Source organism: Eptesicus fuscus, chromosome 18 (genome assembly GCF_027574615.1).
Source record: "Eptesicus fuscus isolate TK198812 chromosome 18, DD_ASM_mEF_20220401, whole genome shotgun sequence".
Lineage (NCBI taxonomy): Eukaryota > Metazoa > Chordata > Mammalia > Chiroptera > Vespertilionidae > Eptesicus > Eptesicus fuscus.
The window spans coordinates 36,862,523-36,890,335 of record NC_072490.1 but is presented as its reverse complement, the minus strand read 5'-3'; the positions used below and the strand labels follow the sequence as shown (position 1 = coordinate 36,890,335).

Here is a 27,813-nt window from a genome sequence, read left to right as displayed (position 1 = left end):
TGAGGATATGTTTTGTTTTTTGTTTGTTTATTTGTTTGTTTTTATTGATTTCAGAAAGGAAGGGAGAGGGGGAGAGAGATAGAAACATCAATGATGAGAGAGAATCATTGATTGGCTGCCTCTTGTACGCCTCCTACTGGGGATGGAGCCCGCAAGCCGGGCATATGCCCTTGACTGAATTGAACTCGAGACCCTTCAGTCTGTAGGCCCACGCTCTATTCACTGAGCCAAACTGGCTAGGGCTGTTTTTATTGAATTTAGAGAGGAAGAGGGAAAAGTGGATTGGTTGCCTCCTGCATGTGCCCTGACTAGGATCAGACCACAACCTAGGTACATGCCCTGACCGGGAATCAAACCCGCAACCTTTTGGTGCACGGGGACAATGTTCCAACCCACTGAGCCACCCGGCCAGGGCTGCAAATCATTTTAGAAAAGATAGTCTCTTAGGGCTGAGTATGGTCCTGCCAGATAGGGGTAGGAAGATCCTTAAAGTGACTCAAAATCACGCAGCCACAAATACGCGCGCTTTTTGAATTTGACAGTTCCTGGCAGATAACATGTTTGCCTCCTGTTCCTTTCCCTATTGTTGCAGCTGTATCCATTTTTTGCCCTTGGGGAAAAAACAGGCTTCTTACCACTTCACGCGCCCCAGCTGTATTTTGAGGGACCCAGGGACAGGGTTCCTTTGTTGGACCGCTCCCCATCTTGCTCACTCAGGCAGGTGCCAGCCTTTGTGTACAGCCCTGCTTTGTCCCTGCCCAGCTGTGTGACTGCAGGCAAGTGACTGTCTCGCTTTAAACCTTTAGTTTTCTCCACTGTAAAATGGGATTGAGTTGCTGCTTAGGGGACACAATGGGGGGGAAGGTCCTTAGCACTTTCCCCTTCTCTCAACCAGACAAGAGGTATTGGACCCTCGGGTGGGTCATTTCAGGAGGCTGTGCCAGGTCCAGAGGGCTCTGAAGAAGGGCACGCTTTTCTACCATAGCAGGTGAACTCCAGCAGGATCCAGGAACTCAGACCTGGAGGCACAGTCTCCACGTGGCGTTAACCAGCGGGGCTAAAAACAGGTTTTTTGTGTTTTTTTTAAAAACAGGTTTTCATCGAGTGCATGGTAGATGGTTTAACACAGGGGTCCTCAAACTTTTTAAACAGGGGGCCAGTTCACTGTCCCTCAGACCGTTGGAGGGCCGGACTATAGTTTAAAAAAAAACTATGAACAAATTCCTATGCACACTGCACATATCTTATTTTGAAGTAAAAAAACAAAACGGCAAAAACACCCGCATGTGGCCCGCGGGCCGTAGTTTGAGGACGCCTGGCTTAACAATTACAGCAAACATTCACATCTCATTTACCATGTGCCGACCAGTATTCCAAGTGCTTCTAGGTTTCAAACTAATCTAATCCTCTCAACACTCTCTGAGGCAGGCACTCTGGTTATCCTCATTAGCAGATGAGGAAACTGAGGCACAGGGAGAGGTGACGGGCCTTCCCCAAGCACACAGCAAGTAAGTAGCAGAGATGGGATGTGAACCCAGACCTCTGAATCCAAAATCTGGGCCTGAACCATCATTGTACTTCTTGCGCTGACATATCTGGAAGTTTAGAAGCAAAATATATAAGCACTGCTTTTCTTGGGATCTTCCAAGTGGGATGTCATGGGGACTTGGATTTTCTTCCATTTTCCAAATGTTCTATTACCTGTGTATGTGGAGAAAAGAGGTGTGGATGTAACAGGGCCCTCGGCAGTGCCTTATCCCCCCCAAGATCCCTATCTTGTTTGAACCCTGTTTTAAAGGTATGGTTAGATGCTGCTAGGTCAATACCTTAAGATACATCACTTTCGCCCTAGCCGGTTTGGCTCAGTGGATAAAGCATCGGCCTGCAGACTGAAGGGTCCCGGGTTTGATTCCGGTCAAGGGCATATGCCCAGGTTGCAGGTTCAATCCCCAGTAGGGGGCCTGCAGGAGGCAGCCAATCAATGATTCTCTCTCTTCATCGATGTTTCTATCTCTCTCTCTTCTTCTCTGAAATCAATAAAAATATATTTAAAAAAAAAAAGATACAGCCCTGAGGGCACGGCTCCGTGGTTGAGTGTCGACCTATGAATCAGGTCACGGTTCTATTCTCGGTCAGGACACGTGCTTGGGTTGCGGGCTCCATCTCCAGTCGGGGGTGTGCAGGAGGCAGCCAATCACTGATTCTCTCTCATCGTTGATGTTTCTAGCCCTCTCTCCCTCTCCCTTCCTCTCTGAAATCAATAAAAAATATAAAAACAAAAACCAAAAACATCCCTTTCATGGAGCTAAGATGTCCAAACTACAAGGCACCTCAGAGCTTAATTCCTATTTCTCCTGCGTTGCCTATGAGGAAATGCCACCCACAGAGACTGAGGACATGGCTGAGAGTTCACACAGCCGCGGAGCTCCAGGGCAGCCCTGCGGTTCTGTTTTCTCATGAAATCATGCTGCCTCCAGAGTGGGAGGAGTAGCAGTCGCTTCCCTCTGCTCTTTTCTCTCTGAGGCTGGAAGCAGCACCTGACCCTGCTGACATCACATCCTATTGTCCTGGAATCTGGCCTGGGGTTTCCAGTGACTAAAGCTGCAACTCGGGGAACTTTCCATTCTAGCCGGGCACTTTCCCGGAGGCTTTCTCCCTGCAGGAAGCTGTCCCGAGGAGAGAGAGGGGCTTGTGCAGCAGGGCTCTGAGGTCTACCATGGAAGCCGGGGCTTTAGGATCAAGTCCAAACCCCTAGCCCAGCGCTGGGTGCCCTTAGCTCTATTTTCCCGGCCTTCATCGCTCGTCTCCCCTTCCTCACTCAGTCCGCTTATGTTTGTATTTTTCAAACAGGGAAGCGCCTGGGCTTCTGGTTGACTCACCACAGGATCCCCAGAGCTGGCTGCGGACCCCGAGCACAGTAGTGCTCAGTCATTTTTTTGTTGAGTGAATGAATGACTTGATGTTCACAGAGATTCTTGCTCTGTGATTTCTGAAACCCTAGAACTGAAGTGTGATGATTTTATTTCTAGTTAAACTGAAATGCCTTTTCTCACTTCAGTAAACTCAGTGGAATACTTTGTGACCATTTATGAAGAGCTTGTAACGACTGGGAAAATGCTTATGGTGTAAAGTTAAACAAGAACAAGCTGCAAAATCTTACAGACTTACAGAACCACACCTATGTCTGTGTGTGTGTGTGGGGGGGGGTGGGTGGAGGTGGGGACAGGGGGTTGGTTAGAAGAGAAAGTACCCTAATAGGATGCTGTGTAACTTGTTTTGTTAGTCCCTCCCCCCCCCCCCGTTATTTCCTAAGTTTTCTTTAGTGAACAACTATTAATTTTATTATAGAAAATGAAAAGAAGGAATGCATTCTTTTTAGTATTATCAGTGGTAGCCCCCTGCAAACTTTGTAGTGCTTCAGAGTTGGCAAAGTGCTTTTGGATCCACAGGTTCTTTTGATCCTTCTAACTATTCTTTGAAGATGGTGGGCCATGGTGGGCTGGCTCATTCATTCATTCATTCATTCATTCATTCATATTTCCTCTGCCAGGGCTGGGACTTAGAGGTGAGGGTAAAATTTAAGGAGGCCTAAGGAGACACCTAATCTTCAGATGCTGCAAGTGTTACCGGCGATATTGGTGGCGAAACAGCACCAGTTGTTACTGGCTAAGTTGGACCTCGGTTCATATATATATATATATATATATTTCAAAGAGGAAGGAAGAGGGAGAGAGAGATATATAGAAATATCCATGATGAGAGCCTGCACACCCCGCACTGGGGATGGAGCCTGCAACCCAGTCATGTGCCCTGACTGGGAATCGAACTGTGACCTCCTGGTTCATAGGTTGATACTCAACCACTGATGCTGGTCGGGCTGGACCTTGGTTCTTGAGTTCAGCAAAGAAAGAATTCAGAACCAGGAACTAAAACTAAAAGAGTAAGTTTATCTGGAAAGTTACAGAAGTAGTAGACATGAGCCAGCGTGGCTGCGTAGGCTCAGCAAACACAGAAACAAAAGAAGGGCCCTTGGAGCTTAGGAGAGAGAAAGGCGAAGGAAACATGTAGGGGCAGAGGGAGGGAAAAAGAGGGGGAAAGGAGAGGTACAGGGGTGCAGGCTGGGGAGGTCTTAGGGGAGGCTCTCTAGAATATTCATCAGCTTTGTGCTGATGCACCCAACTGAGATTTATTTCCCTGACTTCCATCCTTGGATGCGGTTGGCACAAATGGCACTAATGGGATTTTCTGTTATCTATTTCCCTGAGTAGGGTGATTTAAGTTATTTACCGTCTGGTTGGGGAGACGTGTAAACTATGTACTTTAATTGCAATTTCCTAGATGGCTGTAAACTGTTTGTCTCTGTTTCCCTATTCCACTTGGTCTGGCTTACTAGCCGGTCTCAAGTGTGTGACCAGCACTAAGAATGAGCCCCTCCTTAAATTTTGCCCCCTGGTGCCCTCCCCTGCCTCATCCTAGTCCTGGCCCTGGCCCCACTCTGTGCCAGGCACTCTTCTCTGTTCTGGGGATCTAATGGTGAACAGAACACATAAAACCCTTTCACAGGGCTTCTGTTCTGGAAGGGGAGACAGGCAAAGGTGTTGCCCCGCTGTTACAGTGGAGGACACAGGCTCCGTGGGGGAGTGACTTGCTCAAAGCAAATAAGCAGCTAAAGCTCGAGGCCCCTGACCCTCACACCCAGTGGTCTTTCTCCAAAGCCCTGTGTGGTAGCCACGTTGGTATTTAGGTTCAAGCGTTAATGTGCTGGCCCCCAGGGGGGTGCAATGGAACCAGCATTATAATGTGGGCTGCCCGTGCACCCCAGCCGATGGTGGAGTTGCTGGTATGGTAGGGGGCAGGTGGGGGGAAAGTTATGGACAAAGCCTGGCTAATACACTGACCCTCTCAGGAGGCACTGCTTTTCTAACTCTATGCGGATCCTCTCACTCGCCTTCTAGCCTCCTATGTGGTCACGGACCTGACCCAGCTGCGGAAGATCAAGTCCATGGAGCGGGTGCAGGGCGTGAGCATCACCCGGGAGCTGCTGTGGTGGTGGGGGATGCGCCAGGCCACCGTCCAGCAGCTGCTGGACCTCCTGTGCCACCTGGAGCTGTACCGTGCTGCCCAGATCATCCTGAACTGTGAGTCACCACGAGGGCCCTGCGCGGCCGGCCCGCGAGCAGGAGCGGCGTGTACTCTCCGGCCTTTAAACCTCTGTGAATCTTTTAAAAACTTAAATGAGCTTTGTGCAGTGGCAGTATCATAGCCGATGAGGTTTCTCCGAGGCACGATTATTACTAATTGGAAACTTTTCCCAATACTCCGATATGACCACGTGAAATAGTCAGCATTAGCAATTTAAAACTTTTTGAATGAAAAAAAAAAAAGTTTGAATGAAAGAGTTTACCATCCAACTAAGAAATTAGTCACAGAGTTTATCTCTGGTCTTGGGTGGGGATGGAGGTCACACCCAGGCCGTCTGGACCCAGAGCCTTTATTCTTAGCTTTTCTCATGGGATCATCAAAGAACTAAGTGTTTGGGTTTCCAGGAAACAGTGCGACATTTTGCCTGTCCCCTTCTCTTCTGCGTAGAACTTTACTCAGACCCCTGCTTTCCTGTTCCAACGGCCTCTGTCCTCTCAGGCTGTGAGAGTCTACCTACCTCTGCTCCCCAACCCTCTTTCTCTTCCCCTTGGCCTTTGCTGATTAAAATTGCCTGAGGAAGAGAGAGTAAAGCCTGTTTGTTTCCACATCCACAAATCCCCTGGCTGTTCTTTTATTTTGGGAGTTTGGTTGTGTTTTTACTATTGCTTTGAGTCCTCAGGCAAGGTAGTGCCCCTTTCTGTACCTTTTTATTTTCCAGAGGGGGGAAAAGAAAGTGCTAACAATTTCTGTTACTTTTTGGAGGTGAGTAAAGAGGGTGTGTGGAAAGCATTTTAAGTTTCTGTATTCCAACTGGTCAAAGCAGGTTTCCCTTCCCTAATTGTAGTGAGGCAGGATAGTAAGAAGCTAGGAAAATTTCTTGGCAAGTGGAATAGGGAAACTGAGACAGATAGTTACTAGTAAATAGCAATTTGCAGCCATCGAGAAAATCCTATCTTCCCTAAACCATGGGCAGTTAAGAGTAAATGGTTTGGCCCTGGCCAGTGTGGCTCAGTTGGTTGAGCGTCCTCCCATGCACCAAAAGGCTCAATTCCCAGTAGGGGGCGTGCAGGAGGCAGCCGACCAAATCCCTCTCATATCCATGTTTCTCTCTCTCCCTTTCTCTCTAAAAAATTAATTAAAAAATACTTTTAAAAAAAGTACATGGTTTGCACTTCTCCCAAACCAGAGGGTAAATAGCATCTACTCAGGGAGATAGATGGTAGAAATCCAATTAGTGCCATTTGCCAGCCACACCCAAGGACAGATAAAGAGAATAAATCTCATTTTGGTACATCAGCATAAAGTTGATGAATATTCTATTGAAATCCTCCCCTAAATAACTAGCCTTTATTTTATTTTTTAAATATATTCTTATTGATTTCAGAGAGGAAGAGAGAGAGATAGAAACATCAATTATGAGAGAGAATCATTGATCGTCTGCCTCTTGCATGATCCGCAGGATTGAGCCCGCAACCCAGGCATGTGCCCTGACTGGGAATTGAACTGTGACCTCCTGGTTCATAGGTCGACCGGCTGGGTAACAACCAGCCTTTAAAACCCTCAAAACAAGGTCCCAGCTCACGCTCTCCCTCTCTCCCTCCCAGGAGCACACCTACGCCTCCCTCCTTTCCCCCCCCTCAGGCATGCACCTCCTAAACTCTAAGGGACCCCATGAGGCTTGCAACCAGGGCAGCAAAGGGCAGTGGCAGTTTATCCGAGACAAACCCCCCGAATTTGCCCCCAAGGACCCTCTTTTCTCTGATTTCGTAGTGAGCCAAAGCAGCCCAGCCTAGGTTCATTTTCCCACCAAGTCCTTCTGTTATCCTAGGCCAGTGGTCGGCAGGCAAACTGCGGCAAACTTGGCCCCTTGAGTGTGGCTCTTCCACTAAATACCATGGCCTGGGCGAGTCTATTTTGAAGAAGTGGCATTAGAAGAGGTTTAAGTTTAAAAAATTTGGCTCTCAAAAGAAATTTCAATCGTTGTACCGTTGATATTCGGCTCTGCGGACTGATGAGTTTGCCGACCACTGTCCTAGGCCCTTTCTTGTCTCACTGTCCCCAGCTTCAACAAATGTCCTCTAACGTTCACCTGGACTCCTGTTGTCAAATGTTTCCTGCACGAAGTCAAGAGCCCACACACTACCATCAAGGGCCAGGTCCCCTTTCCGGGAACAGTAGCATTAGTTAAACCTTATTTTGCATGCACTTGTTGAAGATTGCTAGTGACCTGCTCAGCCTCTGGCAGTGTGAGAACCTGACTTCTGCCTACCACTTAAAGGGCTTGGGTAGATTTGAATAAAACGGGTGTTTGGCAATCACCTACCGGAAGTCCTGGATATAAAGTGGCTTCCTCCGGCTCCAGGCACTATTGTATTTAACAGAGGCCTTCTGAAGGTTGGGCCTGAACTGAAAGGTGATGTGTGGTAAACCACCCGTCGGGGACCACACAGGCATCAAGTCTTTCGAAATCATGTGTTGTGGGTGGTTGCCGGCCTGATTGTGCGAAGAGTTAGGTATGCAGGTCTCTGTTCCTTGATATTTTCTTGACCTTAATTGCTGAGACCATTGTTTCATTCGATTTGTCAAACAGTGTCATAAGAATGAGAATGAATTAGTACAGGCTTATTACCCAGCTACCCAACCTGTCCTCCAGCAAATCTGCCTGTGTCAGCTCTTTTTTACCCTCGCAGCCACTCCTGGGTGGTGTCCTCTATTAGCATTCCAGGTTCACTGCGGTTACTAAGGGCAGACTGCAGTGACTTTTAAATAAAATAAGACAGTTGGTTTTCCTCTCCTGTGACAGTCCAAGCTGCCCAGGGCTGATAGTGTCACAGGAGAGGGACCAGGCCCCGTGTGTGGGTGCTTGACTTCATGCAGGAAAGATTTGCAACACGTGAGCCCAGGTGTCTTTGAGAGTACGTTTACTGAAGCTGGGGGCAGTGAAATAAGGAAGGGCCTAGGACAGAAGAAACAACAGGAGACTAGGCAGGGCTGCTCTGTCTCTCTAGAAACATCGTGGGAAAGAAGTGAGCCAAGGCCAGGCAGCTGTGGGCTCACTGGAAAGTCTGAGAAAAGGGGGCCTTGGGGACAGGTTCAGGGGGTTAGCCCGGGATGAGCCGCCGCTACCCATTGCTCCCCTGGTTGCAAGTCTCCTGGGGTCCCTTAGAGTTTAGGAGATGCACGCTTGTGAGGGAAGAAAAGGAGGAAGGGAAGGGCACGGGCTCGCTCCCAGGAGGGAGTTAGTGCGCTGGGTCCTTTGTCTTGAGAGTTTTAAAGCCTGGGAATTTAGGGGAGGTCTTAGGAAAGGATCTCAAAAGAATATTCATCACCTTTTCCACGTCTGTCGGTTCAGGGTCCTGGTCTCCACTGCTTGGTTGACACCAGGGCAGGGGTTATTAGTTGTCACAGCTGGTCCTGTTTCTTTTCTGCAGCTGAAATGCAACTGAGGCCTAGATGTTATTTCTAGGGAGGAAAAGGCGGGGAGGGGGTCTAAAACCACATGACCAGTGATATGAAGGGTCAGGCGGTTTAAACCACAGGGTCAGGCGGTCTAAACCACATGGCCAGCCATGTGCCAGGGGAGGAAAGGCCACCCTGGGGGCAAGGTCCGGCACCAGTTTTACCTGTTGCTAGGCACCGAGGGCTTTCCACTCTGGTGACCTTTTGTATCTGGCTGTAAATTTCTCGGCCAGTTTGTTTAGTTACCTGTCACAGTTTCCCAATTCCACTTTCCAAAGAATTTCCCTAGCCTTTTTTTGTTTTGTTTTGTTAATCCTTACCAGAGGATATTTTTTCCATTGCTTTTCAGAGTGGAAGAGAGGGACAGAGAAAGAGAGAGAGAAACATCGATGTGAGAGACACACATTGACTGGTTGCCTCAAACCCAGGCATGTGCCCTTGAGTGGGAATCAAACCTGAGACGCTTAGGTGTGCAGGCTGACACTCTAACCACTGAACCACCATGGCCAAGGCTTCCTAGCTTCTTACTAACCTGCCTCAATAGGGCAGCTCAATGGTGCGGAGGACCAGGTTCTTGCTTTTTCATTGCTCTGTCGTCTTGGACATCTGGCGGCTGACTCATACTTGAGATGGCTGCCCCGTGTCCCCACCAGCACATTCCAGCCAGCAAGACGGCTGTGCCCAGGAAGCTGCACACCTAACTTCCCTTCACGAGCCACTGGCCAGGACCTAGTCACATGATCACACCTAGTTGCAAGGGAGGCTGGGAAATGTAATCTTCAGCTGGGAGGTTATGTGCACTAAAAGCTTCTATTACTCTAGGAGAGGAAGTAATAAATATTGGAGGGACAGCAGTCTCCCTACAATCCTCCCCTTTGGGCCTCCCAAATATCCATATACACCTGTCTTCCCACACAGAAAACATGCAAGGGAGACAGGCCTGAAGTCCTAATCCAGGCGTCCTCAAACTACGGCTCGCGGGCCACATGCGGGTGTTTTTGCCGTTTTGTTTTTTTACTTCAGAATAAGATATGTGCAGTGTGCATAGGAATTTGTTCATAGTTTTTTTTAAACTATAGTCCGGCCCTCCAACGGTCTGAGGGACAGTGAACTGGCCCCCTGTTTAAAAAGTTTGAGGACCCCTGTGACCTAATCAGTTCTTTTAGCTCAGGGCCCAGGATCTGTGGGTGATTTGTAGTCTCTATCAGTGGTGGACTCTGAACAGGAAGCCAATTAAAACTCTCATCTGAAATACTTGTTGAAGTAGCTGACCAGTCTGGCTGGCAGGAATTGTAAAAGGTCCCTTCTGCTAAGGGGAGCCAGTCCTTTGCTTGGTCCATCTGGCAGCCCCTTCTTCTCAGGAAGCCAGTGATTCTCACATGTGTGCCCCAGATTTCTGGTCATCATCAGCACCTGGGAACTTGTTAGAATGCAAATTCCTGAGCCTCACCTAATCTGCTGATTCAGAAACTCCAGGGTGGGGCCGGTTCTGATGCAGATGAAGGTTGAAGAACCACCACTCTCCCTGGCTGGTTTGGTTCAGTGGATAGAGCCTTGGCCCGAGGACTGAAGAGTCCCGGAGGCAACCAATCGGTGTTATTGACCACATTGATGTTTCGATGTTTCTCACTGTCTCTCACTCGTCCTTTCCACTCTTTCTAAAAATCAATGGAAACATATCCTTGGGTGAGGATTAACAACAACAACACAAAGAACCACTGCTCTAACTCCTGGTTCTCTACCTCCTGGCTTTGTCCTGGAGGGCTGGGGAAGGGGTAGGCATTGGGGTGGGGTCGGGGGTAGGGGGAGGCTCTCCTGTTCATTATTCTCTGTGGCCTCATCTGAAGTGGGAAGTTAAGAGTCCTAACCCTAAGAGGGATTTTTCCTGACTGCCAGGCTTAGGAGGGGCCTGTGAGCCAGGCATCAGAAGCTATGTGTCATCATCTGGGAGGCTTAGGAGCAGGGATGAGAGGAGAGGCCAAAGTGTCAGAGCTGTGGCTTCCAGCTAAAGACAGTTTGCCTGTCGTCACTGCTGAGCTCTGGAGCTCGTGAAATGCTACCAAAAGCAGGCCCAGGAGCTGAGCCTGTTGATGGTTGGGATCAGATGGCTCTAGCTCTGAGGTTGGAGGCTAGAAACCAGGTGTGCCCCACCTGTGAGTTGACACTCTCCCTCGTTCCTCCCCACAGGGAGTTAGATACACAGAGCTGGGCAAGAGACTCAGTGATGAGCTAAAGAAATCTTTATCAGGTGCCTGCTCTGTGCTAGGCACAGGGGACACAGCAGTGAAATTACAGACAAGGTCCTAGACCTCAAGGAGCTTGCAGTCCAGTGTGGATGATGACATGGAGACGCATAACCAACCAGAGTGTGAGGGCTCAAAGGAGAAGTGTAGGTAGGGTAGGCGATAGGTAGGAGAGGGGAAGAGGGGAAGATTTGATCTCATCGGGGAGGCTTCCCCGAGGAAGTGAAACTGAAGTCTCCATTCAAAGGATGAGTGGGCCAGCCGAAGTGAGAGGCCACACAGGCATTTCTGGGCAAAGGGGACGGCACCTGCAAAGGCCTGGTGGTAGGAAGGAGCCATGTTTGAGGACCCAAAAGATGGCCCTGGCGCCTCCCTTAGCTAGAGGACAATGGGAGAGGAGTGGGCCGAGACTGGAGAGGGCAGAGTTTCACAGCTGTGGCCGTTTGCTTTCACCTGGAGCCCAGGGAAGATTTTGGAGGGCTGGTCCCTGGGGAGTATCCCACTGTTCTGGCCACTGTGTGGAGTGGGGGCCTGGGTGGTTCCAGGTATCAGCTGAGTAGGAGAGCAAGGAGCTTCTGGAACCTGAAAAGGATTTGGGAGGCGACTAAGGTTTAGCTTCTCATCTGCTGCCGCCAAACTCCTGGGAGTCTTAAGTTCTCCATTTTTGTGTAGTCTCTCCTTGGTTGTGCAACCTTGACAGCTTCTGACTTTTGGTTTGGCATCTCATTCAAAGCCATTTCCTTCCTGGAGCTGAGCTCTCATTGAGTGGGGAATTTTTGGCTGCTGCCTAAAATGACACAAGAGAATAAGCCCTTTTTATCCCGAAGAGGCTGAGGTGTTGCAAGGTCGGACAGGGCTCGTGTTTGCTCTCTTGGAAGCTTTCCCAACATTCGCTCCTTTCCACCTACCAGGGAACAATGAAACGTGAATAGGGCCCTGGCCGGTTCGGCGCAATGGATGACGTGTCGGCCTGCAAATTGAAGGGTCCCAGGTTAAATTCTGGTCAAGAGCAAGTATCTCGGTTGCAGGCTGGGTCCCCAGCCCTGATCCCCAGCCCTGGTCAGGACAGGAGCGGGAGTATTCGGGAGGCAGCCGATGGATTTTCTCACAGTGATGTTTTGTCTCCCCCTCCCTTCCACACTCTCTAAAAGTAATGCAAACATATCCTCAGGTGAGGATTAAAAAGAACCAAACATGAGGAGTCAGACCCTACGGCCACGAGGGGCTTGCCAGTAGAGCTGGTAGCATTGGGCCCAGGTTAGGAGTCAGTATGTCTGGGTTCTAGTCATATAACTTGGATTTAGCACCTAATATATACCCGGCAAGCATCTTACCGCACAAATCTTGTTATCCCCGTGTTATAATGAGGCAGCTGAGGCTCAGAGATTGAGTAACGTGCCCGGGATGGGAACTCAGGCCCACGTGACCTTAACCCTTCCTGGGGTAGGTCACTAGATGGCATCAAGTCTTACTCCCCCCGCCCCCCCACTCTGAAAAATATGAACTCATCCCAGTTTATAATTAGATATCTCTTGTTTAGCTAGCTTAATGTCAGGGTCATGTCAGTTTTATAACGAAAGAAATCCCTAGTCCCTAACACAACACATGAATGAATGGGGAAGGATGAGTCATTTTAGCAGCTGTTGCAGTACAGGTCCATGGGCGGGGAGGGGAGGGGGAAGGGGGAGAAGGAAAACAGATCATGCCCTCAGATTTGCCTAATTTTGTCTCTAGTTTGAATGGGTAATTTTGAGTGGGGGGTGTGTGTGGTGGGGACAGAACTTTGGATACCCAGGAGGGTTGAGTGAGCCCAGAGGACTGGGAAAGGGAAAGAAAAGGCCTAGAAAGCGATGTATGGCCAACCAGCATCAGGGTTCTTTAGTTATGGTTGAATCACTTTCATTTGTTTATTTCAACCATCTGAGTCAGCTGAAGCATAAAAACAAGTGTATGAATATTACTGTGTAACTTGGGGGCTGTGAAGGATGGGGCTTTCCAGAGTGTGCCCACAGAGGAAAGACCTTGTCAGCAGCTAGAGGCCCTTCTGCTCACGTGCGTGGTGCCTGGGTTTGCTGTTGTGTTAAAGCGTTCCTGGGCAGCTGGGGAGGAGACCCCAGACCCCTCTGCCAAGGGCCCGCCATGCATAAGCCTTTCAACGGAGGGAAATGGGGCACAAATGAACAAAATGACTGTCCTAGGTTTCACTTCACTGAGGTATAAAGCAGAGAGAGCAATCGGACCTTTTCCCCAGAGCTGTCATCGCAAGTAAACAGGCCAAGCATGCAGGAGAGCACCTGGGACAAAGCCTGATCTAGACGTAGGGACGATGGTAACAGTAGTAACACTAATAGCATATAACGGTGGAGCACCGCCTTACCTCCTGCTCATGGCAACTCTCGGGTGTGGGCACAGCGCCTCCTCTCATTTGTCAGACGAGACTTAGAAAGCTCCCCTTGCCAGCGAGCCTGACCGTGGCTGGCACAGCTGGTTGGAAGCATGCTGGAGTGCCGAGAGTTCATCCGGCTGCGCTGCGTAAGGGATGCCTAAGGGATGCGTGCGCCTTGGAGAGTGTGGGATACCCTGAAAACACAAAGCAGGTGGGAAAGAAGGCAGGCCCATCACCTCCTGTGAACCTCGAAGCGGACAGAGAAAGACGCTTCTGCTCCCCCAGCTCTGTCCCCCTGGTACCTGAAACTCAACCTTCATTACCTAGGGAACTTCCGCAAATATCCGGACTCTGATGTACTCGGTCTGAGAACCGACAGTCAGCCCCTCAGCACGCAGCCACCAAAGCTGTTGCTTCCATCACTGGCATTCCCTCCCTGTCCCTGAGGGTCCAGCAGGGAGAAGGACCCTGGCTGCCTGTCCTCCTGTGTGTGACAAGGCTGGCCACCAGTGGTGTAGGCAGGCACAAGCAGGTCCCATCTCTCCTCTGGCTGGCGCCTGTATTATGCTGCCCCACACCACTGAGCCGTTCGAGGCCACGCCACGGCTCACTGAGTCGCCGTTTTTCATTAGAGGGTTTAAAATGTTGGAAATGTTGAAAATGGTCATTCACCCCAAATGCTCCCTTCAGAGACCTTAACTTGGGGATCAGAGTTTTTTGTGTTGTTTTTTTTTTTCATTCAGGCAGGGAGAAAGGACAGAGTTCAGAGGATGACCATTGGTATATAGTTTGTCCCTGGCCTTGGACCAACTACTTTACATATCTTGTCCCACTAAGTCCTGGGATAGTCGTATATTTCTGGCTCCACAGAAAATACAAATGATGCTCAGAGGATTAAGAAATTTGCTCTTGGACACAGCTAGGAATTTTAGAGGCTGGATCTGGAAATAGGAGCTTCCCCACATTTACTCTTGGTTCGGTTCTTTTAACAAGTATTGATTGATTGATTGATTTGAGAGAGAGAGAGAGAGAGAGAAAAAAAAACCACACAGTTTGTTGTTTCACTTATTTATGCACTCGTTGCTTGCTTCTGTACCCTGACTGGGGATTGAACCCACAACCTTGGAGTATTGGGGCAACACTCTAACCAACTGAGCTATCCGGGCAGGGCCTTGGTTCTATTTTTTTTTTTTTAATCCTCACCCGAGGATATTTTCCCATTAATTTTTATAGAGAGTGGAAGAGAGAGGGAAAGATAGAGAGAAATATTGATGTGAGAGGAACACAGCGATTGGTTGCCTTCTGCACGAGCCCTGACCAGGGCCCAGGCCAGGGAGGAGCCTGCAACCGAGGTACGTGCCCTTGTCCGGAATCGAACCCAGGACCCTTCGGTTGGCAGGCCGATGCTCTACCTACTGAGCCAAACTGGCTAGGGCTATATTTTTTTTTAATCCTCATCCAAGGACATGCTCTCATTGATTTCAGACAGAGAGGAAGAGAGAGGGAGGTAGAGAGAGAAACATCGATTGGTTGCCTCCCATACATACTCTGATCGGGAGGAGGGGAGGTTGAACCTGCCATCCGAGTATGTGCCCTGACTGGGAATTGAACCCTCGACCTTTTGGTATACGGGACAATGCCCCAACCAGCTGAGCCACACTGGCCAGGGCATCTTGGTTCTGTGTGTGTGTGTGTGTGTGTGTGTGTGTGTGTGTGTGTGTTTTATCACAATTATATTTTTGGGTTGATACTGCAGTCAAGTTTGTGTGGAATCTTTTTGAGATTGTAATCCAGGGGGGAAATGTTGTCCTGGAAGCCTGGGGTTGCGCCTCCGCATCTGTCATAGGAATGATACAACCAGCTTGGCCTTCGCAGACAGGAAACCCACAGTGAGATCGGAAGCTCATCACCACCCCTTCTCAGGAACACGTTGGCCTCCTTTACCCTGTCGTGCCCTCCGGGTTCTATTTTTATTTCCGTGACACTCTGGTGTACCCGCCTGGTGGAGTGGGTGTTGTATCTGATCAGCTATCAGAGACCGGGCTTCCAGGCGTGAAGGGCAGAGAGCCACGCCTTCTCCCTCTTGTGCTTTTGATGGGGGAAAGGAGGCAGGAAAGGGCCTGCTCTGTACCTTCCCACTCAGACCAGGTGGCAGCAACTCCAGAGTAGAAGTGAAGGTGTTTAAACATCTTGTTTACTGTCGGCATCTGAAAGACATCTGAAAACCCATAGCATGCTGAGACGGGGCTTTCACAGGAAACCAGGACCTCTCATCAGATTGTCTCCTTGGGACGGACGGGACTGGCGTGGGGCTCCTGTCAGCTGAGCTCTCCGAGTGTGCGTGTGACGTGGCCTTCCGAGTGTGACAAGCCAGCCTGAAAGGTGCTGACAGGCCCAGCCACAGGGCATTCTCTCCCGCATGAGTGTCCCGCCCTCCCCTCCCCGCTCCCCGCTGTAGGCCGCTGCAAGTCACTGAGAAAGAACAAGATAAACAAGAGAGCCAAAACTGGTTTGGCTCAGTGGATAGAGCGTCGGCCTGCAGACTGAAAGGTCCCGGGTTCGATTCCGGTCAAGGGCATGTACCTTGGTTGCGGGCACATCCCCAGTGGGGGGTGTGCAGGGGGCGGCTGATCGATATTTCTCTCTCATCGATGTTTCTAGCTTTCTATCCCTCTCCCTTCCTCTCTGTAAAAAATCAATAAAATATATTAAAAAAAAAAAAGATAAACAAGAGAGCAACCGGACTCTCCTTAGAATGGAAACACAGCAACGCCTTTTACATTCCCCGTGGGTGGAGGCCATAGAGGGCAGCCATAAACGGGCGGTTCTGCCAAATGTGTCTTGGCTGAGACAAAAAGACCGGTGCAGAAAGGGGAACAGAGTCAACAGGAAAAGGCCCTGAGCTCAGGTCGGGCCAGGTGGTCACCCTTCCCCCCGTTTGACGGATGTGGAGACAGGCCCAGCGGGGCCTCTGACAGGGGACAGTGCTTCTTCTGGGGCCACAGGCAGTTCGGGGTGCAGGTGGGACCTGCAGGAAGCCGTAGCAGTGGGGAGCAGCTCCTACTCTTGTGGCCTGGCTCTGCAGGGTACGGCAGCCTGGGGTCACGAGAGGCGCTGGGGCCACCTCCGCCTTTTTGCCTCGTACACAGACGTATGAGGACGCCACGAACGTGGCCCTTTGAGGAACAAGGGATCCTGCCCTAGGCAGTCTGTGGGGAAGGGTGCCGGGAAAGAGGCCATCTCCTAAACCGGGGGGATTGTCAGGGAAGATAAAGACACAAGGACACCAAGTGGCAGGGGGTGGCCCCTTCCCAGCCGGGGCACAGTATCCATATCTGTACACCCCCCGGGTCCGTCAACGCATGAATCGGCGTTCACCGCGGTGGTGGTTCACTGTTGCATTTTGTACAAGGGACGGTGCTCTCCCCTGCCTGTGGGAGGCGGCCGTGTTACCTAAGACACAGCCCCGGGGCTCCAGGGGTCCTGCCTGCAGGGCTGCTGTTGGTGAGTAACCAGCTTCTGGGCTCCCAGTTTCGGCCAGAAGGGCCTCCACCTGATGGGAGTTGGAGAGAGGGTGGTGTGGTCCATGGCCACCCTCCTGAGATGCCTGAGGACCCCAGGTGGGGAGACGTGAAGCGTGTGTTCTCCAGGGACCTCAGCCCTGCCTCTTCACATTCCTTCTGGGAGGGGATCCCCCATCCTGCCTCATTGCCCCTTTGTTTTACTTTTCTCCCTCCGGCGGGGCTCCTCACCTCCCCGAGTCCCCGTTTCCTTCCTCGCTAAATATCAGTGCACGTTAGACACTTGGTAGCAAATACCACAAGTGAGTTGGATCTGAATTTAGTGACCGCCTGCTTACTAATCTGGGCCCGATGGGTTTTCCAGGGCACACAGTTTTTGGTAACTCTAGTTCAGAAGACTCAGTTCCAGTGATTAATTTAGTTAGCTTGCTTATTGATTTTGTTTCTTAAGAAACATACGTTTTGCCTGGCCAGTGTGGCTCAGTGGTTGAGCATTGACCTGTGAACCGGAGGTCATGGCTTGATTCCCAGTCAGGGCACATGCCTGGGTTTGCAGGCCCGATCCCCAGTGGGGTACGTGCAGGAGGTGGCCGATCAATGATTCTCTCTCATCATTGATGTTTCTCTCTTTCTCTCCCTCTCCCTCCCTCTCTGAAATAAAAACTATTTTAAAAAAAGAAACATACTTTTCTATGCAACACATCCATGATCACTGTTGATAAATCCTATAATGTGAATAAACTGAAAAACAAAAACCTCCCCAAACCCAGAGTATAAATTTATTGATAATTACACCACCTAGAAAAAATCACTGTTAACATTTTGTGTATGTTCTTAGGCTCTTTCTCTCCATATAGAGGTGTCTTCTCTATTTTTACACATATTTTACCAAAACACTGGTCACACATGTATCCTTTTTTGTTCACTCAATGTATTAACACCTTTCCACGTCAATGGATATACACATAACATCTTTGTATTTACTATTAAAGTGTGAAAAACACACAAGGTAAGACATTCAGTGAGGGCGCCCGGCTGCCTCGCACACCGGCTGTCCGTTGTGGCAGCGGCAGCGGCGGCTGGGCTGCTGCCTCCCGAGCGGTGAGGAAACTGCTCCGGAGAAGGACAGGAGGGGCCAGGTCCTAAGGCCTCTGCCTCCCGGACTCCACGCGGGTCCGGCACGCTGGTGGTGACAGAGATGGAGCCACCTAAGATTCGGCCACTCTCTGACTCCCAACAGAGACCATCCCCACCATTTCTGGAGCACCTACTCTGTGCTGGGCGTCATTCTGGACATTGGGGTGGGTGGATTCAAAAGAGATAAAACGCTTGTAACTTAATGTGGGAGCTGAAACCCACTCAAATGATGAGGTGGAAGAAAGGTAGGAAGCATTATGTTGCTAGAATAGGCACTAGGAAAACAGTTCATGCGTTTGTCCTTGTCAAACCCATCGATGTCTTTGCTCATGAAATAACCAGGTACGCAGATGAAAACAAAACCACTAATATTCACTTAAAAGAAGATACTCAGAGCCCCGGCAGGTGTGGCTCAGTTGGTTGGAGCGTTGTCCCATTTACTGAAAGGTCTCGGGTTCGATCCCCAGTCAAGGCACATACCCGGGTTTCAGGTTTGATCCCCAGTTGGAGGCAACCAACATTTCTGTCTCACATCGATGTTTCTCTCTCTCCCTCCCTCTGCCTTCCTCTCTAAAATCAATAAAAATAGCCCTAACCGGTTTGGCTCAGTGGATAGAGCGTCGGCCTGCGAACAGAAAGGTCCCAGGTTCGATTCCGGTCAAGGGCATGTACCTTGGTTGCGGGCACATTCCCAGTAGGAGGTGTGCAGGAGGCAGCTGATCGATATTTCTCTCTCATCGATGTTTCTAACTCTCTATCCCTTTCCCTTCCTCTCTGTAAAAAATCAATAAAATATATTTAAAAAATAAAATCAATAAAAATATATCCTCAGGCGAGGATTAAACAAAAAAAAGAAGACACTCAGGAGTTGTCAGTAACCAGCAGACAGACTGGTTGTTCAAGCTGGATGGAGTTCTCCGTAATGCCTCCCAGACTTGGTTTATGAGACAGCCTCGAAGGATGTAGTTTCTTATGCCCTCGATGGCTATATTGGTAACCGAGTTAATGAACTGTTTTACTTAAGAACCTGTAGAACCCCTCATAGAGGAAGAGGTGCAAGTATTATATGGTGAATAAAATAAAATGGAAGCTCATTTAATAAAAAAAATTTTTTTAGTGAGTAGTAAAATACATAGAGACAGAAAGTAGGATGTTGGTTGCCAGAAGCTGAGGGAGGGGGGATGGGGAGTTAGTGTTTGATGGGGACAGAATTTCTGGAGATGGATGGTGGTGGTAGTTTCACAACAACGTGAATGTACTTAATGCCACTGAACTAAACACTTAAAAATGGTTATGATGGTAAATTTATGTTATATGTATTTTACCATAATTAAAAAATAAGTATACTAAAACTAAAAAAAAGTGTAAACAATTTAGATGAAAATGAAGACTCCCACCCTACTCTTTATGCTCACCATGTGGGCTGTAGAAGAGCTAACCAATGTTTTAATGAAGTTCCTGTGTTTTGAGCTAAGCCATTGACACACAGTGTGTTCTCTTAGTTCTCGTGAAAGTCGTAACTGGGAATTGATGAAACTGGTTGGTTTCCATTCCAGGGCCTGAACTCTAAACAGCTAAGCTCTGCGACTTCTTTTATAAGATAGTTTTATTTAAAAGAATACTTTATCAGTGACAGTCAAAGAAAAAGTCACTTTTTCTCCCCCATTCAGCCTTCTTGTTACTTCTATGCATCCCCTCGAGCCCTTCTTCAGCTCCCGCCCAGTTTTCCTGCTTTTTTGAGCAGGTGGGGGTCCAGGGCAGTGCCATCTGCAGGTGATGGTAATGACCTTGGTATTTGAGTAGTTCTGTCCTAACCAATGAGAAGGGAGCTGAAACCCACTCAAATGATGTGAAACCAGTCCTAGGTTTGGATCTTTTCAGCTTTTTGATTCAGGGAAAAATAATTTTGCCTCTGAGAGCCTCCATGTGCTCAGAAAAAAAAAAAATGCAGATAATTGTTAACCAGCCTAGATTGTCATGAAGGTCAAATAAATCTGCTTGGTGCCATACAAGTGTAGTGCCATGCATTTAGGCATCATTAATATTGCTCTAGTCCCAAAGCTTGTGTTTGAAGTGCTTTGGCTCCATGGTAACAGTCAGTTTTGTTTAGAGAGAGACAGTTTACCTGTTGGAATGAATGCTACTGGGGACTCAAAGGCTGGAGGGGGATTGTCTCAGCTCCACCTGATGATGCAGGTGTGAGAGTTAACAAGGCTTCTAGAAGCCTTCCCTGGGACTTGGGTGCCCCCATTTTTGTGGTTCTCAAATATGGGTCTCCTGCAAACCACCAGAGAGTGAGGGGCCATGCATGCAGGGCTGCAGAATTTGGATTTGATCTGGGAGGCAATGGGGAGATATCAGGAGTCAGGTGAAGAGTATATTCTTTATCCAGATGATGGGGCCGTAAAGGCTTTAAGCAGAGGAGTGATGAGGCCAGATCTGTATGTTAGTGAGATGCAGCCTGGGAGGGATCTGAAGGCCTCCGAGCTGGAGGCGGTGGCTGCGGGGAGAGATGACACCAGGGCAGCGATGGAGGAAGCTGCCTGACATAGAGTCGGCTCCGAGAAGCTGGGTGGAAGCCAGTGTAGGCACCCTGACAGTACCTTGGGGTTTCCCAAACTGATGCAAAGGGGAAGTGATTACAGAAGGCAGGTGACCTCCACCCGGGCTCCTTTGGCCAGCCCTGTCTGCCCAGCTGTGTGATCTTGGGGAAGTCACTTAACCTGCCCAAGCCTCAGTTTCCTCATCTCTAACTGGGATAAAATGGAAAATCCTTGTGAGGATTTGATGTATGCACAGCTGGGCCTGGGTGTCGCAGTGCTGGTACTCAGTTGACGTAGCTGCTATTTTCAGAGTCCCCGTCTATAAAACAGGGAAGGGTGCATATGTTTCCACTGTTTGTGGAAGGGGAAGCTGTAGGACTAGCCAGAACTTTTATATTCAGGGGCTCACCTAGGGACTTAGAAGGATGGATAGCTTTACCCCATGTGTTCAGGGAAATGCGTAATTTATAGAGCCCTTTCATTTTTCTTTCAAATATGTTTTTATTGATTTCAGAGAGAGGAAGGGAGAGAGAGAAACATCAATGATGAGAGAGAATCATTGATCAGCTGCCTCCTGCATGCCCCCTACTGGGGATGGAGCCCGAAACCTGGGCATGTGCCTTGACCGGGAATTGAACTGTTACCTCGTGGTTCATAGGCCAATGTTCAACCACTGAGCCACACCAGCTGGGCTATAGAGCCCTTTCATGCCTGTGTTCTCATATTTCCCTCCCAACAGCCTATGAGGTAGGCAAGCAGATATTAACATGATTTTCCTTTTATAGGTGAGGAAACAGGCCCTTGGAATGAAAGTGACTTTTTGCTCAGCCAGTGTTGCTTAGTGGTTGAGCATCCACCCATGCACCAAGAGATTGCTGGTTCAATTCCTAGTCAGGGCAAATGCCCCGGTTTCAGGCTTGATCCCAAGTAGGGGCGTGCAGGAGGCAGCTGATCGATGCTTCTATCTTTCCCTTCTTTCTGTCCTTTCCTCTCTCTCTAAAAATCAATAAAAACATATTTTTTAAAAAGCAAGTGACTTGTCTAAGGTCACACAACTAGTAGGATTACATTTTTTAAAAATCCTCACCTGAGGATATGTTTATTTATTTTAGAGAAAGGAAGGGCGAGGGAGAGAAAAAGAGAGAGAGAGAGAGAGAGAGTGAGAGAGAGAGACAGACATTGATGTGGGAGAGAAACATCGATGAGTTGCCTCTGGAATGCACCCTGACTGGGGATTAAACCCAAAACCTTGGTATGTGCCCTGACCGGGAATCAAGCCCGAAACCTTTTGGTGTATAGGATGACACTCCCACCAACTGAGCCACCTGGCCAGGGCACAGCTAGTAGGATTAGAAACCAGGTGTTCTGACTCAGAATGTCAGAGCTGAAGCGATCACAGGAGATTTTCCTGACCAACCACTGCATTTTACAGACAGAGTTCCAGGCTCCGAGGGAGAGAACTCGCTGGGGAACACGGTGCTTTCGAGGCAGAACCGGGACTAGACCAGCCTCTGGATGGCTGTTCCACTTCACGGAATGATAACACCTTTCTTCCATTCCACCTTGTTTCAGGGAAACCAGTTCCTGAAATCAGGCCTTCTGTCCCAGACTTCCCGGGTGCCGAGAAGCCAGGAAGGCCCTGGGCAGCTCCTGGAAGAAACACGGAGGATGAGCAGAGAAAGGGGCAGCTTGTGAGGCCGGCTGCCTTGCCGGGCCCAGGTATTTTTAATTAAATTACATTTTTTTATTTAAAGAACACGTAAGGAAATGCTTTATCTATAAGGATATTCAGCTCAGTCTTTAATGGCAAAAAATTAGAAACAACAGTGGGAATGGTGAAATTAATGACAGGTCATTGCAATAATATGTTAGCCTAACATAATACTGTTAACATTATTAGCATAATAATGCTGTTAACAATGATTCGGATATGTATGCATACATGGAAACATGCTTACAATATATTAAGTAAAAAAGGTCAGATAGTAAAAGAATAGACCTTTTTTTTTTCATTTTTTACCATTTTTAAGGAAAGAAAGAACTCAGTGAATGAGAGCTGTGTGCCAGACACTGTTCTAAGCACTTCAGTGATGTTAACTTATTTAACCCTTCTTAGCTGTGAGCTTGGTGATTACCTCCATTTCACCCATGAGAAACTGTGAGTGCAGAGAGTTAAACAGCCCGCCAGGGTCATATGCATGGGGCCCAAGTATTTTACCTGGTTTCCCACGCCCCAGCACAGACTGGCCCTGCATGCCAGCTCCAGACTTAGGAGCCTAATGACCTCTCTGTCTGTTTCCCACAGGCCCAGGGCCTGGCCTTCACAGCCATGTTTTGGGTGCTACATGCCCCGCCACCGGGTCCTCTTTGACAGTCACAGATCCTTTGCTTTGTTCTGTGGCACCTGGAGCACCAAGAGGAAAGTGATTTGCTCAAGGTCACATGAGTAGGAAGTAGCATCTGAGCAGTGTCATTGGAACGCTTATGTCCCTAACCTCTGCGCACACTGCTATCCCAAGCCTTTCAAACCACTTCAGATTTGTCTCCATTCTGAGTTATTTCCTGTAGCTAAAGAAAAAAAAAAGTCCAGGAAAGGGCTCAGGGACAGTTTACCCCATGATGGCAGGACTCAGCGAGCTATAACTTCCCTGGGGGGCATTGCCACTCATGCCCACATCTCCATTTTCACCCTCTCCCCTGGAGTCCAGCCTCCCTTCCTTTCTCCTGCAGCCTCCTGAATGTGAGCCAAAGAGCCCAAACCCATGAAACCTCAGCTCACTAATGTGGATCCTGAAGCCAAGGTCAGCATGGACTGAGGAGCATGCATAGGCTTTTGCATTAGACAGACCCGCATTTGAATTCCAACTTTGCCACTTTCTAACAGAATTATTTAGCCTCGCTGTGCCTCAGTTTTGTCATCTATAACATGGGCATAATAATAGTACCTACATCATCATGTGTGGTAAGGAATTGTACACCACAGGTTTACCCCATGGAAGTGCTCATTAAATATTAGCTGATGTCACCCTGGCTGGTGTAGCTTGGTTGGGCTCATCCAGTGCACAGTCAGTTACCGGTTTGATTCCTGGTCAGGGCACAGGCCTGAGTTGTGGGCTCCATCCCCGGTAGGGGGCGTGTAGGAGGCAGCTGATCACATTTATGTTTCTCCCTCTCCCTTGTCTCTAAAAATCAATTTAAAATTTTAAAAAATTATTTTATTATTTATTATTATTTTTTTAGTCTTCACCTGAGGATATTTTTCTATTGATTTTTAGAGAGAGTGGAAGAGAGAGGGAAAGACAGAGAGAAATATTGATGTTAGAGGAACACATTGGTTGGTTGCCTCATACATGAGCTCCAGACATGGCCTGGCCTGGCCTGGCCTGGGGAGAAGCCTGCAACCAAGGTACATGCCCTGGACTGGAATCGAACCCCGGATCTTTCAGTCCACAGGCCAACATTCTTTCCACAAGGTCAAACCGGCTAGAGCTAAAAAAAAAACCCTTTTTTAAAATGTTCGCCGATGTTAGGAACATTCCAGACACCCCAGATAGTTCAAGTCTGGAAAATTAATTCTAGGCCAAGGAGTCTGAGTTATTTCCTGTAGCTAAAGAAAAAAAAAGTGCAGAACTTGGATCAGCAATGAAAGATAAGGGGAAATAGTCATAAAGCAAATATGACACTGGTTGATGGTCAACGGGAAACATAGTAATAAAATAAGGAAATTCTAGGGGAGTGCTGGTCAGGATGGGGAGGTTACCGGTGTAGCCACTTCTCTTGTTCCTTATCTGGGTGACGGCAAAAACAAGCAGCACACGTTTCTGCCAGCTTCTGCACCCTTCAGTTTCTTGAATGCCCCTCAGAAGCACATGTGCCCTGGCAGGTCAAGATGATAAATACAATCTATAGACAGGAAGGAAGTTGATTGTTTATCTTTGCCCAAACTGAAAATAAGAGAGTAATCATTCATTTCATCAAATAACCCAAAGCTTGTCCTCTCTTGGGAAAACCCCAAACTTCCTTTGGGCCCCAAAGTTGAGGCTGATTATCTTAGCCCACATCTTACCCCCTGTATATACTAACTCCCTTGCAGTAGGTGAGGAGGAAGTGGGGGAGATATGTGGAAGAGGGAAATACTTGAGTAGGTGAGCCACAGACAGATTCTGAGCACCTTGTTAAACAAATTCTCAAAGCCAGAATCCGGATAAAAGGGCTCTGAGTAGCTGAAATAACTCAACAAGCCTTCGCCGTGGGAGAGGCCATTGGGCTGTCAACAAGAATCTATTTACTCTTATTCTACACAGTTCTACCAGCCTCGGTGCTCCATACCGACACAGCAGACAGAGGCTGATCTTTGTGCTTTAAAACTGTCGCATCTTTTCATCTGGACAAGAACTCTCTAAGGAATGGTCTGTTACTGCTCTTTTTACATTTGAGGAAGCTGGAGAAGTGAAGCACAACTCACCCAGTTCAACTCGTTCGTAATGTTAGAGCCGGGACGTGAGCCCAGTTCTGTCTGATAGACAGAAAGGAGACAGGGAGGCTCAGAGGCAGGCCCACTGCCAGCCACAGGGCAGGGGACAGAAGACCCCACATGCCAGCGCTGCCATGTGCTCTATACTCAGGCCCACAGTGGTGCCACGTAGCAGGATGGGATTTGCTGCATTCGGCTTGGGAAAGCAGACATTCTAGGGAGATTTTCATAGGAAATGTTGTGGGTTTTTTTTTTTGGGGGGGGCGGGGAGTAAACGTTTTGGCACATTAAGGGTTAACCCTTAATGTTTTCGAAATGACATTTATGTAGCCCAGTGTCTTCCCTGACCCAGTCCTTCCACGAGCATTTACAAAGCAAGGGCTAGTCCTTATCTGGTGTGCCATCCTTGTAGTCGTGGCCCAAATCCCATTCCTGTTTATTGACAAAACCAGAGGGATAAATAGACTCAGCCACTCCTCCAACTAGTAGCCCTCATCGGTCACAAGAGCGGACCTCAGTGATCCGCCCCAACCCAAGAGACCTGGTGCAGCCCCCAGAGTGAACCCCAGGCATCAAGTCAGACCAGAAAATTCTGGCTGTGGGAGGCCAGTGCTGACGTTGGAGTCACAGGGCAAAGGAAGAGGACAAGGGACTATGTGTGTGTAGCTCTGCTCAGAGGCCGGAGCTAGGTCAGGGAGCGGGGACAGAAGCAGGAGGGAGATGGAGTTGGGCTGGAGCAGCAGTTCCCAGAATGTGGGGCCTGTACCCAGTGGTACAGAAGAGCATGGGTGCCGGAAAAAATATTTATCACATGCACAAAGAACTAGGGATTTCAAGGCTAAATACATAGCACAGTATGTGAATTAGAATGGATTGAAAGAAAAACATCAAGTAACTCAGTGAGGCGACACAGAGGCAGGGCCAACATCTAGGAGAGGGATGAATGTGACAGGCCAAGGGTACTGGGCAGAGGCGAAGAGGGGGCAGGGCAAGAGCGGAGACCTCATCCCAGGAGCAGCAGTGGGAGGGAGCCTTTCTGTAAGGCAGGGGCCCTGCACTGCTGGCCAGTGGGCACCTGTATCCCAGGCCACCTGAGGAGCAGAAGCCAAGATGAACACAAGGGTTTTCATAGGACAAACGCCTGGGAGAAAATATGGAAGGTGCTGGGCAAGGCTGGGGTGGGAAGGTTGGGTGTGAGTATCCTGCTTGTAGTCTAAGGCAGGCTCAGGGGTGTCCTTGGGGAGACTAGAGTCTCCAGCCATCTGAGTCTTGGGTCTCCTCTTAGTCTCCCCTCTTCACTCCGTCACTGGGGGGACAGGGGAGCCAGTGGGAAGCTTGGCCTGGGTGCAGATGGGGGATGGATTTGAGTGAGCAGCTGCGCAAGCGCTCTTGTCAGCCATGCTGCCAGCAGCTGGTCTGCAGCACATGGCTGGTATTATTATCATTTTTAACCTGGATTAATTAATCTGTGTATTTGCCAAAGGTTTACTTCCAGTGTCTGAGCTATAGCTCTTACCCTGAAGCTTAGTTTATGGTTATAGTGCTCTGATGGACGGAGGGTGTGTGTGTGTGTGTGTGTGTGTGTGTGTGTGTGTGTGTGTGTATTTGTAGTGTCCCGTTTTGGGGTTCTCTCATGCAGTGTGGGTGTGCAAACACGGTACCTTCTCAAGTGTAGTTCTTTCAAATATGGCCAAAACTGGCAAATGTGGAAAACAAAAACAACAGCCCCGACAACTCTGGAAGCCGCCGCAGACCTAGAAGCTGCAGCAGACCCAGGGGAGAGGCTTAGGGTGGCTCCTGCTGGGCTCTGTGGGGATGAGAGAGCCTCAGGCTTTGCAGCAGATGAGTTGTATCAGCTGCCCGTGTTAATAGTTTAGCAAGGCTCACTGTCGTTTCACCTGGTTCCATTTTCAGTCTTCTGCATTATTTTATGGCCCAAAGTCCAGATTAATCATCCTTTCCTGATATCGTCAACCAGAAATACGGGAAGCAGGTGAATTTCACCTGCCACCCTGGGGTCAAGGCCAGGTTTCCTTGGAAGGGTGGCTCCCAGTTACTCAGAGGCCTCACTTTCAGCACCGGTGAGGAGTAGATGATAACGGTACCCACCTCCCAGGATTGTTGTGAGAGTTAAATGAGTTAAAGCAGTGAGGCCTTTAGGGCTGTCGCTGGCTGATGTCAATGTTTTCAATGTTTCCCTCCAGTCCGGTTGCACTGCCTCGTGCCCTCCCACCTCGTACCCACTTAACGTTTCCCCATCTCTCAAGCCCAGGTCACATGCTCCTTCCTCTGGGAAACCCTCCTTGGTCTCCCAGCCTCTCCTGCTCTGACTCAGAGGCTCGTCATGGCCATGCCTGCCATGGTGGAGGTTTCTGGAAGGCAGGCCTCGTAGCTACCTTTCCTGTGTCCTCGGATCCTTGTGAGGGAGGTGTGACAGTGTAGGGATTCGATGTCACACAGATGATACTCCATTTGAAGGCTGGCTCTGCCACTTACCATGTGGCCCTGGGCAAGCGGCCACCTCCAGTGCCTCTGTTTCTTCACCTGCCAAATGGGGACCCATCCGTAGGGTTGTCATAAGCATTCATTTGGGTACTGCAGGAGGTTGTGTAGTCTGGTGCCTGGGGGTGTCAGGAAATAGTAGCTGTCGTTATTGACAACAGTCAGAGCCTGGTTTGGTCAGGGGACTGACAGGGACCCCTCCCTCTTTCCTCAGGGGCGCCACTTTCTGACCCACAGTCCCTTCTTTCCAGGGCCTGCTCCAGCCAGAGCCAGCCTCCTGCCTCCTCCTGAAGATGCCCCTCCTTCCTTAAAAACTGACCTTCCTGCTTCATCTGATCCAAAGGTAAATCCCCACCTGAAAGCCATGTCCCCAGTGTGTGGCACTCTTTCTCAAAACAGCAATGCA

The 27,813-nt window shown here is 49.1% G+C and overlaps 1 protein-coding gene, 1 non-coding gene and 1 pseudogene across 2 annotated transcripts in view; all 3 read left to right on the top strand.

The window, feature by feature from the left end:
* IRAK2 (interleukin 1 receptor associated kinase 2) overlaps window positions 1-27,813 on the top strand; it is a 54,452-nt gene that overhangs the window by 5,860 nt on the left and 20,779 nt on the right. The window contains exons 2-4 of the mRNA XM_008152011.3: window positions 4,956-5,138; window positions 22,004-22,150; window positions 27,659-27,750. Of these exons, the coding sequence (XP_008150233.3) occupies window positions 4,956-5,138; window positions 22,004-22,150; window positions 27,659-27,750 (422 nt within the window). The remainder of the gene's footprint in view (window positions 1-4,955; window positions 5,139-22,003; window positions 22,151-27,658; window positions 27,751-27,813) is intronic.
* On the top strand, window positions 5,238-5,385 carry LOC114228610 (U4 spliceosomal RNA). Its single transcript, XR_008554509.1, has one exon. It is a non-coding gene; the product is annotated as a U4 spliceosomal RNA (small nuclear RNA).
* Window positions 18,118-19,032, top strand: LOC129147151 (kinesin-like protein KIF9; annotated as a pseudogene).